Source organism: Dermacentor variabilis, chromosome 3 (genome assembly GCF_050947875.1).
Source record: "Dermacentor variabilis isolate Ectoservices chromosome 3, ASM5094787v1, whole genome shotgun sequence".
Classification (NCBI taxonomy): Eukaryota; Metazoa; Arthropoda; class Arachnida; order Ixodida; family Ixodidae; genus Dermacentor; species Dermacentor variabilis.
The window spans coordinates 152002966-152017769 of record NC_134570.1 but is presented as its reverse complement, the minus strand read 5'-3'; the positions used below and the strand labels follow the sequence as shown (position 1 = coordinate 152017769).

Here is a 14804-nt window from a genome sequence, read left to right as displayed (position 1 = left end):
CTGTGTGCTTGACACATGCGTGACTCATGTACAACTTTTTTTGTTATTGTAACAAACGAACAGTTTTTTACGGCTGATTGACAGCCTGGTTTATATGAAATTACCATATAGATTTGGCTACCTTCCCAAGGAACGGGAACGTTTGCTGGCTTCCATTAGAATTACTTGTTCAAGCCAAAATCGATAACGAGTGAAGGGCGCCTGGAGGAGGACCACCACACTCTAAAAACAGTGTTATGGGCGTTCTTTGAGGGAGTATTTGCTTTTCCCATATTTCACTCTCTTTTCGAGAGTAGATCGACCCTCTTTTAGAGAGAGTATCTTAACCCCCTGACAGAGTATTGTTGCTCCAGCGTAAGGGAGTGCTTCTACTCTTCCACAGAGTGCTAATACTCACCACACCGGGGTAATGGTATTCCCCCAACCAGAGCGTTTCTTCTCCTCCAAACCAAGTAATTATACTCCTCCAAGCCGAGTGTTTCTACTCCTCAAAACAGAGTGCTAGTACTCTTCCCGATCGTGTGAAAGCACGATGCAGAGCTATGGTCACGTTAGAAGGGATTCGCAATACTTACATGTGGGGAATATTTGATTTCTTCATAAACAGCTCCTGCACTTATGCTTGTTGAATGGGATGTAATCTTCAGTCGCCGAGTTGCTCAAGTGAAACATTTTCTCTTAAAAGGTCAAAATTTTTATTGATCAGTCACCAATACAAACTGAATAATAATTTGAGAAACATACTGACTAACACATAAAATTATATTACAATGATGCCGATGAACTTTAGAACACATCTTGCAATAAATTATAAGTATATTCTCTAAAGCTTCATCAGCATTACAGGGTAAAAATATCCTTTATTTGCTACTGGCCCCACCTTCTCAAAAATAAAGAGTACAATGAAAAGTTAAGCGTAGAACAAACATGTGGAAACTGACAAAGTGTTGACACTATGATCAAAGACAAATATGCGCCACATTACTGGCGACCAAACGCATTTCTAGCACAAAACGGATGCACTTATATAGCAGTGGTTAGCAGAGGAGCTGCAAAGCAGGGGGCTCGTAATGTAGATAAATTGTGCAAGAAACTTTTTTTTGTGCGCCATATTCTAAAACAGCAGCTCATTTAATAACATCCTGCAGAGTGTATCGATGTTCTTCACTGTGAGTACAGTGCATTGAGAAATGTGTTGTATGTTCACATGTGAGGCCGCAGGTCAAGCTAGCTTTGCTTGTATTTCACATAAAGTTATTCATGTATGGGCTGCACCCCATTGTTTCTAAGTGTGTCTTGTCGTCGTTCTGCAGCAATATTCTGTCCGGTCTCAAAGCGGTAAGGAGGCGTATCATATTTCCTATTCGGTTGGCCTCCTCGCAAAAGTAATTTCCAGGTGCTGTTGGGCTTGATCCGTTACACTTTGTCAAAAAAAAACTAAATTTACAATATTATCTAGTATGTAGCAAATGAGTATAAAACTGCAAGAAGCATTGGCATTAAAATCTTGCACACAAGATTTCTTGTTATATACGGTAGTTTTTATTCCCTTTATGGTAAGAATGCTACACTTCTGAGGAACAGCTTGCATAATTACATGATGAAATATTGTAACTCCTTGAAAATGCAATCTAAGTATAGCATGGCTTCAGATGTGAACCAAAAATCAGAGGTGATGAATGTCATGCATCAAAGGCGACATAAGCATAAGTACAGGCAGGGCAGCGCACGAAAACGACAAACAAGAAAGGAAATCATAAATAGAGAAAGGCACTATCCTGCTTCACATATCCCTTCGATGCACGCGGATTTTGCATGCGACTATGCATTACTTGCACAATGAACGAACTACCTAAAGCCAAAGCTTTTTTTCCTACAGACGTTGGTATGATGCACCAAAGTAAGAAAAATAATTGCACTTACAGAACCTTCGTCTCAAAACAAGTACATATTTGTCTGGTAAGATTAATACATCGCCTTACTGTGCACTCTAGCTTATGTCCTGTGCAAAATGCCTTAATTTTATTTTGCCTTATAAAAATTATGTCTACAGAAGCCACGAAAATAAGGGGCCTTTGCTTAACGCTATATGTTCACATCCACCAAATGATGAACAAGTGTTCTACTGAGGTGCTCTCAGTTCTTTTCATTGAACGCATCTCTACCTCGACTAGCATACTTGGTTTGCAAGTAGATTGAGTGACCCTAATCAAAATATCAAATAGCTGCCAGAGGCTATCACATAACTATTTCACAGAAGGAGAAACCACAATTTTACATTTTTCAAATTATTTTCAAATGCAGAGGACTCTCCAGCTTCTAAGCCGTAAGGTGTGCACCACGTGTACACAGTTAAAGGCCTTAATTGCTCCTTGCATACACTTCGGGAGGCACGAGCGGTTCCAATGAACTGATGAGAGCGCACGTAAACGATAATGACTTCTTAAACATGGGATTCTATTCCCCCAATGCCCCTTTCTCGAACCTAAAAGGAAGCCATATTTCTAAAATTTGGCGTAAAAAATTGATAAAAGGGAAGACATGAAAGTCTGTCTGCTTCATGTAGCATTTAAAATGCAGAATAACAGTGGTTTGTATTTGCACCCTTGCATTCACATGCTGTTAAACGTAAGCTATTAAAGCTGTTAAATGTATGTAAGCATCTAACCAAGCATGAGGTGTTGCTTTTTATAGTGAACACATGCACTTTGCTCAATGCAAGTATGTATCATGTCACTAAGCAATCATGCAATTAAATTTTTCCATTATTTTTTATCACATGGATATCTCTTTTGAGAGGCAAGACAAAAACAGTCTCGTCTCAAACAACTAATCAGCATTTTAAAACACATTTCTAACTTTTCAATGACACTTGCTCGTATGTGTTTGTCTCCAGAGAGCATACTTGATTTTCACTTTCGGATTAGGGACATTACATAAATATACCATGTTAAGATAACTGCTTAGACCATATGAGAATTTTAATCTTGGTGTGACATACTGTATTGTGAAAATTTTGTTGAGTTAAATGGCACACCCAATATACCCACATTCTAGTTTTCTCGTCCAAATTGCATGACAATGCATTTTGATTCTTCGGCCGTGGAGTCGCGCTGGACTGCCTCTTTTGACATCTTTATGTCCTTGCCACTGCCTTCTGGCGTTAAATAAAACGGGTGCCGGACAAATATCGTGTGCAAAAGTCAACGAGGACATGGTATAAACAAAATCAAGACAGTCCTGAAGTGAGGTCATGGCACTAAAAGAAAGTCTTAGCTTTTAGTCTTCCTACTGAAATGTATGCGAAACATCTAAATGACTGCAAGAGTCAACTGCTAAATTACCAATTTTTAGATTTAAACGAAAAATAAATAACGGACAGTTCATCCTCGTTCAGCACCAATGTCAAAATACTCCTACTAATAAATAAAATATTGGTCATTGTCAGATGTCATAAGTTAGCCATTAGTGTGGTGTGTCGCAAACACCACTCGTGACAGATGCTAAGCATGTGCCCCGTGTGCCACCCGCATCATCGCTGGTTGTGCCACTGCTCAAGCCATAATGTGAGGATCATATCTGCAAACATGATGCTCAATAGGAATGAAAATGTGGTCCTCCAGTTCAATGGATATGACTGGATGTGCCTATAAGAAAGTGCAACAGGGCTTGTTATGGCAAGCTTACCCACATTTCAGTACTAACAAGAAAGTTCACTGCGGCCTGCCTCTAAGCTTACCGAAAGGCCTGAAATAATTTTTATTTGTGAGGTGCGCAATGGAGTTCATTTTTGACAGACTCGACTACTGCTGCAGTTTGAAATACAACATTTTACATTCTTGAAGGCATGTAAAAGTTGCAGTTAGACCGCATTTGTTAGTTTATTAGACCAAGTCTTTGTTTGTGTACGACAGACGACTGGTGACACGGAATTAAAGCAACGTTTTTATTTTGATACTTTATGTCTCCACAAAACAATATTAAAGCGATAAAGAAATTTTCATCAGCCATGCAGTAGAAAGATGCACACATTGTGCTTGTAACCCCCAGAGGAAGGGTGATTTAGGTGTTCATTTGACACAACTCTGACACGCCAACTCATATTAGCAAATGCACAGGCATGTCCCAAAAACAATAAACGTATACAAAGCGCCCCTGCAATTGTAATTCCGCACAGCAGCCGTTATAATCGAGATTCGAGAGACAAAACAGGCCGTCGCTTGATAAGATCGCTCGGTCCTGGAAATCCAGAATTCGTCCATCGTCGCCTGGATGTACTACGAGCGACTAGCCAGTAACGCGAAGCCGGAACTGGATGTACATCGCTCAAATGCCACCGATTGTCGCGCGGAAAGAGCAAACGACTGAATCTATATATGTGCAAGGATAAGAACGCACTGCAAGGCCCTCAGAAATATTTTATGAAACATTTTACAGTAAAATACATCAACTTAAATTACTAAAGCACGCGTCACGCTAGTTTTGACGCGTATTAGCAGCTCTCATACGAGCAACACTTGGGAGACGTCGCTCGCACGGAGTACGACTTGTAGGCGACGAGCGAACGCGACAGCCATCTCCATCATATCGCTTGTAGCTGTCGCGCGCAAGATCGCTTATATGAGGTTTATACTTTCTTCAGCATAAAACATGAATTCCTCATGCGTTTTCAGTAAGTTCATGATAACGCGCCCAACTGACCTCTTGCAGCATGCAGCTGAATGCCTGCGGCAAAGTTCCTAACTAGCACTAGCGCTGCACGTAACTTCAGCCGTCGCAGGTCACCCATGGGCGAGAAGCCGTGAAGCACGCGGCTTATTTATAACGAAAGCATGCCGCTAGCAAAATGACCCCTTCTGTTATGCGACTCCTTATTTCTACAGCGTTCCGTGCACAGTAGACTGCCAAACTGAATAAATTCAAATACACAAAACACACCATAAGCACGCTCCGCATAGGCTCGGAATCATGGCCTGGTGAACAAATCATATTAAGCGTCCTCTCACCGCACGTCTTATTACACAAAGCATGGTTCTGGAGCGTTTGCGATTTTCAAAACTCTTACGGATAGCGGCAAGTGATAAAATCAGACGCAGTTATCGCGACGACAGGCTTTTTTGATTGAGATGAAAAGACACAGCGCGCTTGCCTAGTCATTTGTCAATCGTGTCGGCTAAGCGCCGGTACGACTTCCTGACGGTAGCATGTCATATAAATAGAAAGTGCGCGTATGTTAGAATTCACTTACCGTAGATGATTTGTTGTTATATCCAACGAATGACGAACAACTGTCGTGTTTTCGCGGTGACGCGAGATGGCTGACATACGATCTTCCTTGGATGGCCTTCGTTGCTGCTCGCTTTGACGGATCAACTTTCTCCGGTGCTGTGCTGTTCCGCGATGTTAAGAGCGCGCGCGGTGGAGCAACTCCGAGTGAAAAAGGAGAGCGATCGCTTCTATTGCCGTAAGAGTAGAACGGGCATTCTACTCACTCTCAGAAGGGCAGAATGAAAAGCATATTTCATTCACTCCTTGATGACGGAGTAAACAATGCATTTCACTCCACTCGACATTTTGCGTGAGTAAAACAACGCTTTGATGAGGAAATCGGCCGCTTCATTCGTGCGATAACCTCCCTAGTTTTTAGAGTGCAGATGTTGGCCGACAAATTAAAACGGTGCATCTGCTGCTCTATATCGATGACCACTTTTGACGTTTACGCTAGAGAATCACCTACGGATGACTTTTCAGTTTTTCATGTTCCCTTTTGTGAGCGCCTTCCTAGCTCCGATAGCAATGAAGCGCTGCGCTTCATAGCGGGCCCATGCCTGCGCATCTCGGCATTGAGCAAACACAACCTTGCGAGCAAGGTGTTCTTACGCTACAACACAGCCCTTCGCTCCAGCGCACCCATCAAGAGCGTTTTCAGTGGCGCTGAAGATGGCTTCACAAGAAAACAAGTGAAGATTACGGAAAAAAAGTTGAAAAGCTATTCTTAGTGAAGATCAGCAACGTATGGAGCTCCAGGCTTCAGAGGACGCTTTGAAAGAGTCAGGCCAGCCGGTTCAACCTACTGTATTTGTTCAACATTAACAAAATTAGGCAGGAATGTAACGTTAAATAATGGAGTATACTTTCGTGGGGTAGTAACTGGTAACTGGTATAAATTATATTTTTGAAAAACGTGATTGTAATTATAATAGGTTACTTTTTTTTAAACATGTACAAGTCTGACAGACGATATAGGTAGACGGATAAATAGCTAGCTAGCCAGACAGACAGACAGACAGACAGACAGACAGACAGACAGAGAGACAGACAGACAGACAGACAGATAGATAGATAGATAGATAGATAGATACATAGATAGATACATAGATAGATACATAGATAGATAGATAGATAGATAGATAGATAGATAGATAGATAGATAGATAGATAGATAGATAGATAGATAGATAGATAGATAGATAGATAGATAGATAGATAGATAGATAGATAGATAGATAGATAGATAGGCTTAACGTGCTCATAGTGGGCAAATTATGCTAATCCCGTTCAAACGTTTTGACCCTGGAGGGATGATGCTCGATGGACAAGCTTCAGTGCATCTATTTCTTCTGAACACATAGACACGGTGTTTCCTGTTCGGTTTGACGTGCGCCTTATTTAGAATGATATTGCTTAGGCGACAAACGCTTTTCTCAGCGAGCCGTACGGAATACTCCTAAGGATTTCATGCGTGCAAAATACGTCTCGTAGCTGAGCGGGCGCTGTTTCTTCTAGTCAACAGTTGCGGGCTGTGTCGCCCCAGTATGTCGCTCCCGCTTAGAAAATACACACCGTTCAAAGGGTCGAGGGTTCAAGTTTATTTAGGAGCATTGGCTATGAAATGGGTTTATTATTCCATGTTATAACTACAAAAAGATTTCTGGGGTGCTATAGAGTAAGGGCAGATGAAAGGTCAAATTAAATTTTCAAATAATAGCAATTATAACTTTAATCGGTAATCACAACTATTTCCCAAACCGACAAGGTGTAGCGCTTGGTATTACATTCAAAAATTTGGAGGACGCTTAAGCTTCCCCTTTAAGAGTGGAACGCGATAGCATTCAATGATCCCTGAGCTCTTCTCACGCTTCCCGGGAACCGGGGCTTATGTAACCGGAATTTTTACCGGGAAACGCTGGCGTCGAACGCTAAGCACGAAGACGAGCCTTTTGCTAGAAATGCTGCCCATTGCGTGGGCCGCAATGCGGTGGAGGCGAGCGCCATCTGGAGGTGTGGCAAGGCACCGGGCACACCGCTTTATGGCGCTTGATATTTGCGCGCCCAAATCTGAGAGGTCATGGCCGCTCTAAGAATAGCAGAAACGCTAGAAAATGGCTTTGTGGGTTCATTTGTTTTCAGAATTTTCGCGTAATAGAATTATGTTTTCTTGTATATTCAAATTGCAGTCCGACGCCTACCATGTCTGTAGGTCGCGTGCAAGTCGTACTTTACAATTTTTCGACACACTTACGTTTGGGAAATTCAGTACAGCAACTTTTCTTGCACCACACGGAGGGCCTGGGTATGCGTGGTTGCAAATTGTTCTTCCTGAAACGGCATCCGACGGTGGACGCGGGAGGCCGACGCTCTAGCATTAATAATGTTTAGAGAACACAAATTACTGTTACTACAAATTTTGCGCATGAATGTAGCATAGCGTTGCTGTAAGTCTTCGACAAATATCTCCGTTATCTAATGTCGCATGAAGATATGGGAAATCTCTAGTGCGCAGCGACTCTTGTTTTGTAGGGTAGAGCAAGGGCCATGACCTGAATGACAAACGTTCGAGATAACACCGATACGGTGCAAACTGGCTGCATCGGCACAGTTGCGGTTCTCCTCTACGCTATTGCACCCTTTGGCGTGGTTGGATAAGTTTGATGCAATGTTGCTTCACGCGTCACTGCTTCGCAGGAACGCGTGAAACAACACGTTTCCACCCAGCGATGAAGAACTAACTGTCTTCTAATGTGCAGCACAAATACTTTGGCTTTTCTTCATAGCCCAATGTTCTACGATAAAATAAAGAGATTGCGTTCCTTTTCAAGTGTTTCAAGGGTATCGTAAAAGTCGTGTTATAGGTTTTAACATAATAAAATTTAGGTGTTAACGTAGTAAAGAAAAGACAGATGGGTGCAGAAGATACCAAGACACCGAAAAGAAAAACTTGCCAAGGGACGCAAAGTAACAGAAAAAAAGTTCTGTAGAAGCCATCGACCACTATTACCAGTAAAAACAAATAAACGAACTCTTCGTGAATGCTGTTCGCTCGATGAAAAACTGAAGCGTTGGATTGCACATGTTCGTTGCAGCGACAACATCCAGCTATGCTTGTTTCGTTGCGTATTTTCATAAGAAATCCGCGCGTAAACCTGTGCATCTGCAGCGACACCTTAAATGGCTTTGCATATAAGCCAATTTGAATGTCACAAGCAGTGCGAGCCCTGGCGCCGAAACGCGACGGCAATCATCCTCTCCCGTCGGAGCCGTATATCATGGCTGCCACATGGGGAGAGAGCGTCGGGAGGAGAGGTATGCTGTCGTTGCTCTATTTCGCCTTTCTTTTGATCGCGAAAGCAATTAATTATATGGACACTCAAGGTGCGTTCGCTCCGTAGGTGCCATCGCCGCCACCGTGCTGTCTCACGCAGGGGTTAGGTGTCCCGAAATCCGACAGACATTCCTGCTCGCTTTGTTGCAAGAACGACCAAGCCAAGTGAACGCCCCCTCGCGCTCCACTCGATCGGCTTTTCAGTGAAGCGAAGACAGTGTTCTGCTTTTCGCCGCTCGCGAGATCGTTGGGCGTACGAACAGCAGGTGTCATGCTGTGCATCTGTGTGCACGCCACACCCTGTTGCGCAGAGTAATCCGAGCCATATGGAGTGGACACTTCAATTAACCAGCGCTTGCGGTTTTGTCGCACCTCGTATGTGAGACTCGTAATAGATATCAGGGTGTTGTTTGTGCGACGCCTGAACTTCCTCACGTGCTGCATCACCTGTAACATATCGCCTCCTTCCCTATTCAGTGAGCACAGTCTGAGGAGCTTCTGCACAACAATAAACGTTGTTGTTGCTTTGAATTGTTCGCCACCCTTCGGGCGAAACGTTCGCATTTTATGTTCACTACTTCCATTGTGAATGACTTTCATCCAGTCACGCACATCTACCTTTAGAGGTAAATCCGGTTTTAACTCGCGGCTACCCTGTTATCACTTTTCCCAATGTGAGCTATTTAGATTTCAGATAGAAGCATTTCCATAGAGGGAATGATTTTTATAGAACAAATGTAGCTCCCCATAACACAAGGATACATCACATTTTAAGGGGATCACCTTATATGCCTCATGAAGCGGAAAATCCGGCGAGCGTCCGATGTTAATAGGACGGCCAGAAAATACACGTGACCAAGTGAAGGCGCCACGTTCCCGTTACCTGCTGCGTCTCGCGTTGTGGAATTCCACGGTGAACAGCTACGGAGTCGGACGGATGCCGTGGCCCGCTACCAAAATTTGATAAGGGTCGGTTAAACTGGATTAAGTTAGTACAATGTAGAGCAAGGCGGAATCAAGTGATTGAGGCTGACACAGCATAGAGCAAGATGGATTAAGGTGGAGTTTTTTTTAAGGTGGTAACTGACACAAATCCTAACATTTTCGCATTCAAATCACGTAAGGATACGTAAGTGACTGTCACTTTTTTCAATCTCTTAAGCATAGGAGCTCTTACACTCTGCCCCCTTTCATTACCACGGTGCTGTCCTTGGCACCAAGAAAAAATTTTCACGCCATTAGGCAAAGACAGTTGAAATTTTCCAAAGTACGCAATACAGGAATAGTTTTAGACGTTACCTTTGGTACTGTTGCGGGAAGCTCTGGCACTGAAATGGTCCACCGATTTTTCTGTAACGTAACCATTGTCAAGGAATTCTGGTGGCTCCTCTGATATAATGTAGTGGCTGGCCATGGTCGATGGGTCGTCTTTAGGTGGTGGCATCCTGCATTGTTGTGAACTTTCATTAACGACAACGATGAGTCAGTCGCGGTCTAGAAGACAGGCAGGTTTAATAACTTCAGAAAGAATTTCAGGTTAAGAGCTTTAAAATGCTTATCTACTTGGAAGCCATGCTAAATTTCTGGGCGTTGCCGACACACGGAGGGGCGCAGGTTTTGTGAAAAAAGAAACAAATTCGGGCTGCTTTGCAATAAACTTAGAAGAGTAAAATTGAGAAAGGAGAACGTACGATAGAACTGCGGCCTTATTTGAGCCCGAAATGCAAATAAAAATAACTGTGGCAGCGTAATTCATTGAGTTGTATACTAACTACATTTTATGAACGCAGCACGTATATCGATAATACGAAAGACACATCGTTTGCGGTAAGGACCTTGGCTATTCACGATGCTAAAAAGAAAATATACATTTTGAGTATAATACCAAGGTTAAGTGTTTTATATGATTTTGAGCATCAACACACAAATGCAATAACGTAATCTTAAAGCGGAAATGATGCCGAGGAGACCAAAGAGAAAGATCCCTACCCCTCTTTTGGAACTGATTATTAATTACAAGAACCTTAAGTTAATATTTACTCAGAAACAGAGCACTCGACATTTCGCCGAATGCCCAATACTCCGCTAAACACGGTACTATTTCTGCACCCTTCGTAGTGTCTTTTTTTACAGAGTAGAGCACTTGTTCCGCAGCGCTTGCATTGATCAGACAAGGCGTTACGTTATCGTCAGCGCTAATTAAAACTGGCATTTTTTTAAAAACCGCCCTGACATATTATTTACTAAGTTGGTGTGCTTACCACGGATCTTCACTAGACCTTCCTAACATTTTACATGGTGAAGCGCACACATCTGGCACAGCAACCAGACGGCGGGCGCCCCTTTGTAAGCACAATATGTACACGCGTAATTGAAGGAAATAACTTAGTTGAAATACACCCTCTTGATTTGCTTGTTTGTTTATTACACATTGTAAATGTTGGGAACCAATAATATATTTCGTCGGCTTTGGCACCACGCTAACCTGTCATTTTATTTTGTTTTCCACGTTGCTCTTGGGTTGTCAAACTACGAATTTAAATGACACGCCCAGCGGTATAGCCTGGTCCACGAGATCAACAACAATCAAATATTGCCAGGTTTCAGAGCAGAAGTGTGAGGGCAGAATTAGAGAAGTTAATTAGAAAATAGTATAGTATGCGAGACTCTATGTCTCCTCGAAAGTTTGAGCCGTATGATTATCCACAGTATGCCGAAGCATGCGGATAATGTCAACAAGGAATGCCGGTGACCGCCGACGAAAGTCGCAATTGACATACAAGGTCTAGCGGCCCAAAACCGCAACCTCGCTATGACATGTGCCAACAGTGTCCTAGAAACTAAGTACCAACAGTGCCAACAGGTTCATAGAAACTAAGTAGAAGAATATTTTATACTGCAGAAAGCTCACCTCAGCCGTATAATCCTCAGAAGGCCTGGAGATCCCAAGGCATCTTTCGAGAGAGGGTCACCGCTGCCTACGACGAACTAGCTCTGTCGCGAGCACGCGGATAAAATGTTTAACTGGAGCCTAACCTTGGCGGTGCCCCATTTACCGATAAAGCAAGGCTCCCGCACGTGTCGAGCACGAAAGGCGTTGCGATAATGTACCTATCACAAATATTTGCGCTACCATGAATACCTGTATCTAGCTTCGTCACTTGTGTGCAGGAGACAAGTGCGATAAGCATGTCCGAATCTCTTTTGGAAACATCAGCCAGTTCTGGTTTTATAATCAACGCGCTTCTATCGTTAAATACAAGAATGCTCATAGGTTTACGGCAGCTAGCAAGAAAGATAATATAAAATACAGGATTACCTCGAGTAAAGCGATATTCAACAAGTCTCGACGTGTTGGACGATATAGGGAATATTTTTTTCGTAAGAAGAAGCTTTAGCTCGGGCCCAACTCTGACGCGGCCTATTCAAATACATGTAAAACGCAAAAACGCTTTTCTGAGATAACCCCTGGACCAATTTTAATGAAATTTGTAGCACTTGAGAGCGAAAGTTAAATTCTAGAGAGTGTTGGAAGCGGAATTGCGATTTAGGGATTTAATATTTTTATAAATATTTTCAAATATTCGACTGTTTGAAAAAATAGAAGCACGAAGTTTACAAATTTATAGCTCCGCATGAAGAACAGATATCGCGGTTCTATAAATGGCATCCGTTAGATCATTCAAAGCGAACAAATTCGATATGTCAGCTTACATTTTACGTGAACCTGTTACGTTGGTTACGAGGGTTCTGCAAAAGCTGTATTTCCATTTTACTATGTTTTTATATTCATGTGTAGCATTTAGATTTTGTCCGCTTTAGATTTACTATTAGATGCAATTCACAGAATAGTATTAACATTTTACCTTTTGAGTTACAGAGCTGTAAGCTGGATAGTTTTGTTTTTCAAGAATTTTTGATTTTTGGTAATTTTTAATAAAAAATTACGACGTAACTCACAAATTTGAAACCGACAGTCACTAGATTTTAAGTTTTTCTTTGAAATGCAGCAACCTTCGTCAAATTTGGTGCTGCAGTTGCCGAGAAAAGCGAATTCTCCTTTTACATGTATTTAGATCGATGCACCCGAGCTAAAGCTTCCTCTTAAGGCAGCAATCCCTGCGTGGTGCAAGTGACAGGGATTCCTTTTCATGAAATTTGGAACCTGTCCCTAACTATTCTGACGTGGTAGCGGTGGTGCTCAGGTATTTTCTTTTAATTCGAAAGCTTGCACTTAGACATAATACAAAGCAGGCGAAAAGTACGTGGGCAAATTTAACTCGTGCAGAAAATCGAGCAGTAGGCGATGATATAATCAATGAATCCAACGTTCAAGGTCGGTTGGGCAGCCAGGCCGAAGGCCTTTTGCCTGGAGATGGTGGAGACAGCTTAGATGAAGTCTTGGGCATTGTGTTATAATGTGTCACTTTCACATTTTAGATTTTTGTGTCCCAACACGCGAATAATCTATTGTAAGGACCATGCTGTTGTTGTGGCCAGAGAGCAGGAACAGAGAGTTTGAGCACGACCCCGGCGGTTTAACGTCAGCTCATCTTGGCGGGTTAGCCATCGAGGGAGGTTTGATATTCACGGAGGTATAAGAGGTCGTGTGGTGCGTCGGATGTTTTCTTTCTCGCGGGTCAGTTGTCAGCAGGCGTCTTCAATAAAATGCGGAAGTGCGTAAATTATAATCTCTGGGTGAGTTGCCAACCCTACTACAAGGAGACCCGGCAAAGCTGGTCGAGGCACCCACTGGACGTGTATCATTTTATTCGTCGAGGCAGCACGATGGTGAATGCTGTCTGAGAGTTTAGTGGACGGATGTCCTGGAAGGCTTGAGTCGAGTCCGTACGAATGATCAGCTGAGAATATCGAACAGCTTGAACAGAAGGGAGCAACGGGGCCAAGTGGTTTCGTATGGCGACAAGTTCGGCAAAATAGGCAAGCGGTACAGGATCGGCAGCACACGAGCACGTCTGGCTTGCCTCCGGTATGAATGGGCACATGAGAGCTGTGTGAATCATAGTGTCATTAACACTGGTATCCATCTGTGCCAAGGGAGTCGTATCGTCTTATCACCGGCGCGACAAAGGCGGACACTTGAGCATTGGCCTAGCAAGGAAGCGGGACCAAGAGGCTTATTCTTTCTTAATTGTACCCTGGTCCACGGAGCTATATTTGGTGCCGTAGAAGCTGGATTGTCTATTTCTTCTTCCATGTACCGGGTCAATGCAGCCGCCTAGCAGAACTTTGATGGCCTAAGGGCGCACTCATCGACTTTGGTGCACCAGTTCAACGGTAGTGTTAAGTTGGTATTCGGCCTGTGGGGTTGGCAGGGGAGCCAGACGTGCAGTTCCCGTTGAGGGAATTAACGCAACATTTATACAGAAGATCGCGTATCGTTATTATCGATACTTGAAAAGTTGGTAATTGTTTTATTTATGCCTTATACTCTAATAAGGAGATGCTTGGGGTTGCTACTCGATTATCACAATACTGAGCCGTTTGAAGTTGTGTAGCGCTAACTGAAATTGTGTAAAGGCTTCGCGCGTGTTAACTGAAACGCCCGCTATGTAAATGGCAGAAACAGACACGAGAGCCAATAAACAAGTCAGTGTAACATGGTTCGATGAAGGAAAACTTAAAGTGGCATTTTCAATCGACAAATATGTGCCCTGGTAGAATACAGTCGCGGACAAGTTGAACGCGAAAGAAATGATAAAATTATGTGTTTTTCAAGTGTCCGAAAGAATGGTTTCTTACGTGTACTCTGGTCGGCAAAGATACTATAGGCCTCCCACTGAATATACAAGCTGAAACCTTGTTTATATTACACATATTGGCGAAAGCAGAAACCTAGCAGCGCCTTTTAGTTAGCCCTAGCTTGTCGTTGTTTAAGTTGTCTTTGAATGAACTTGTATGTGTGCATTATTTTGATATTGGATATACTTGTCCCGAAACACGTGCTAACTACAACACACCGAACTGTTTTGGCTCCTAATCTTGTCTGAAAGGATAAAAAAACTTGCGGGGGTAAAGCACTCAGAGAAATTGCTTACGTCAAGCATTCGTTGGCGTTTGCGAGGAAAGCGGTCTTTGATACTGAACATTTTAATACAGCGCGCCACAAAGTTGGGCGCATCTTCGCTGGGTATTGAATTATGGGGTTTTACGTGCAATGCTCACGACTTGATTATCAGGC

The 14804-nt window shown here is 42.9% G+C and overlaps 1 protein-coding gene across 2 annotated transcripts in view; it reads right to left on the bottom strand.

The window, feature by feature from the left end:
• The window catches only part of LOC142576399 (monocarboxylate transporter 12-like), a 67686-nt gene extending 56056 nt beyond the window's left edge, over positions 1 to 11630 (bottom strand). For both annotated transcript variants that reach the window (XM_075686519.1, XM_075686520.1), the window contains exons 1-2: positions 11514 to 11630; positions 9902 to 10047 (exon numbers count right to left, since the gene is read on the bottom strand). In XM_075686519.1, the coding sequence (XP_075542634.1) occupies positions 9902 to 10046 (145 nt within the window). In that variant the 5' untranslated portion in view covers position 10047; positions 11514 to 11630. The remainder of the gene's footprint in view (positions 1 to 9901; positions 10048 to 11513) is intronic.
• Positions 11631 to 14804: the final 3174 nt, after the last annotated feature.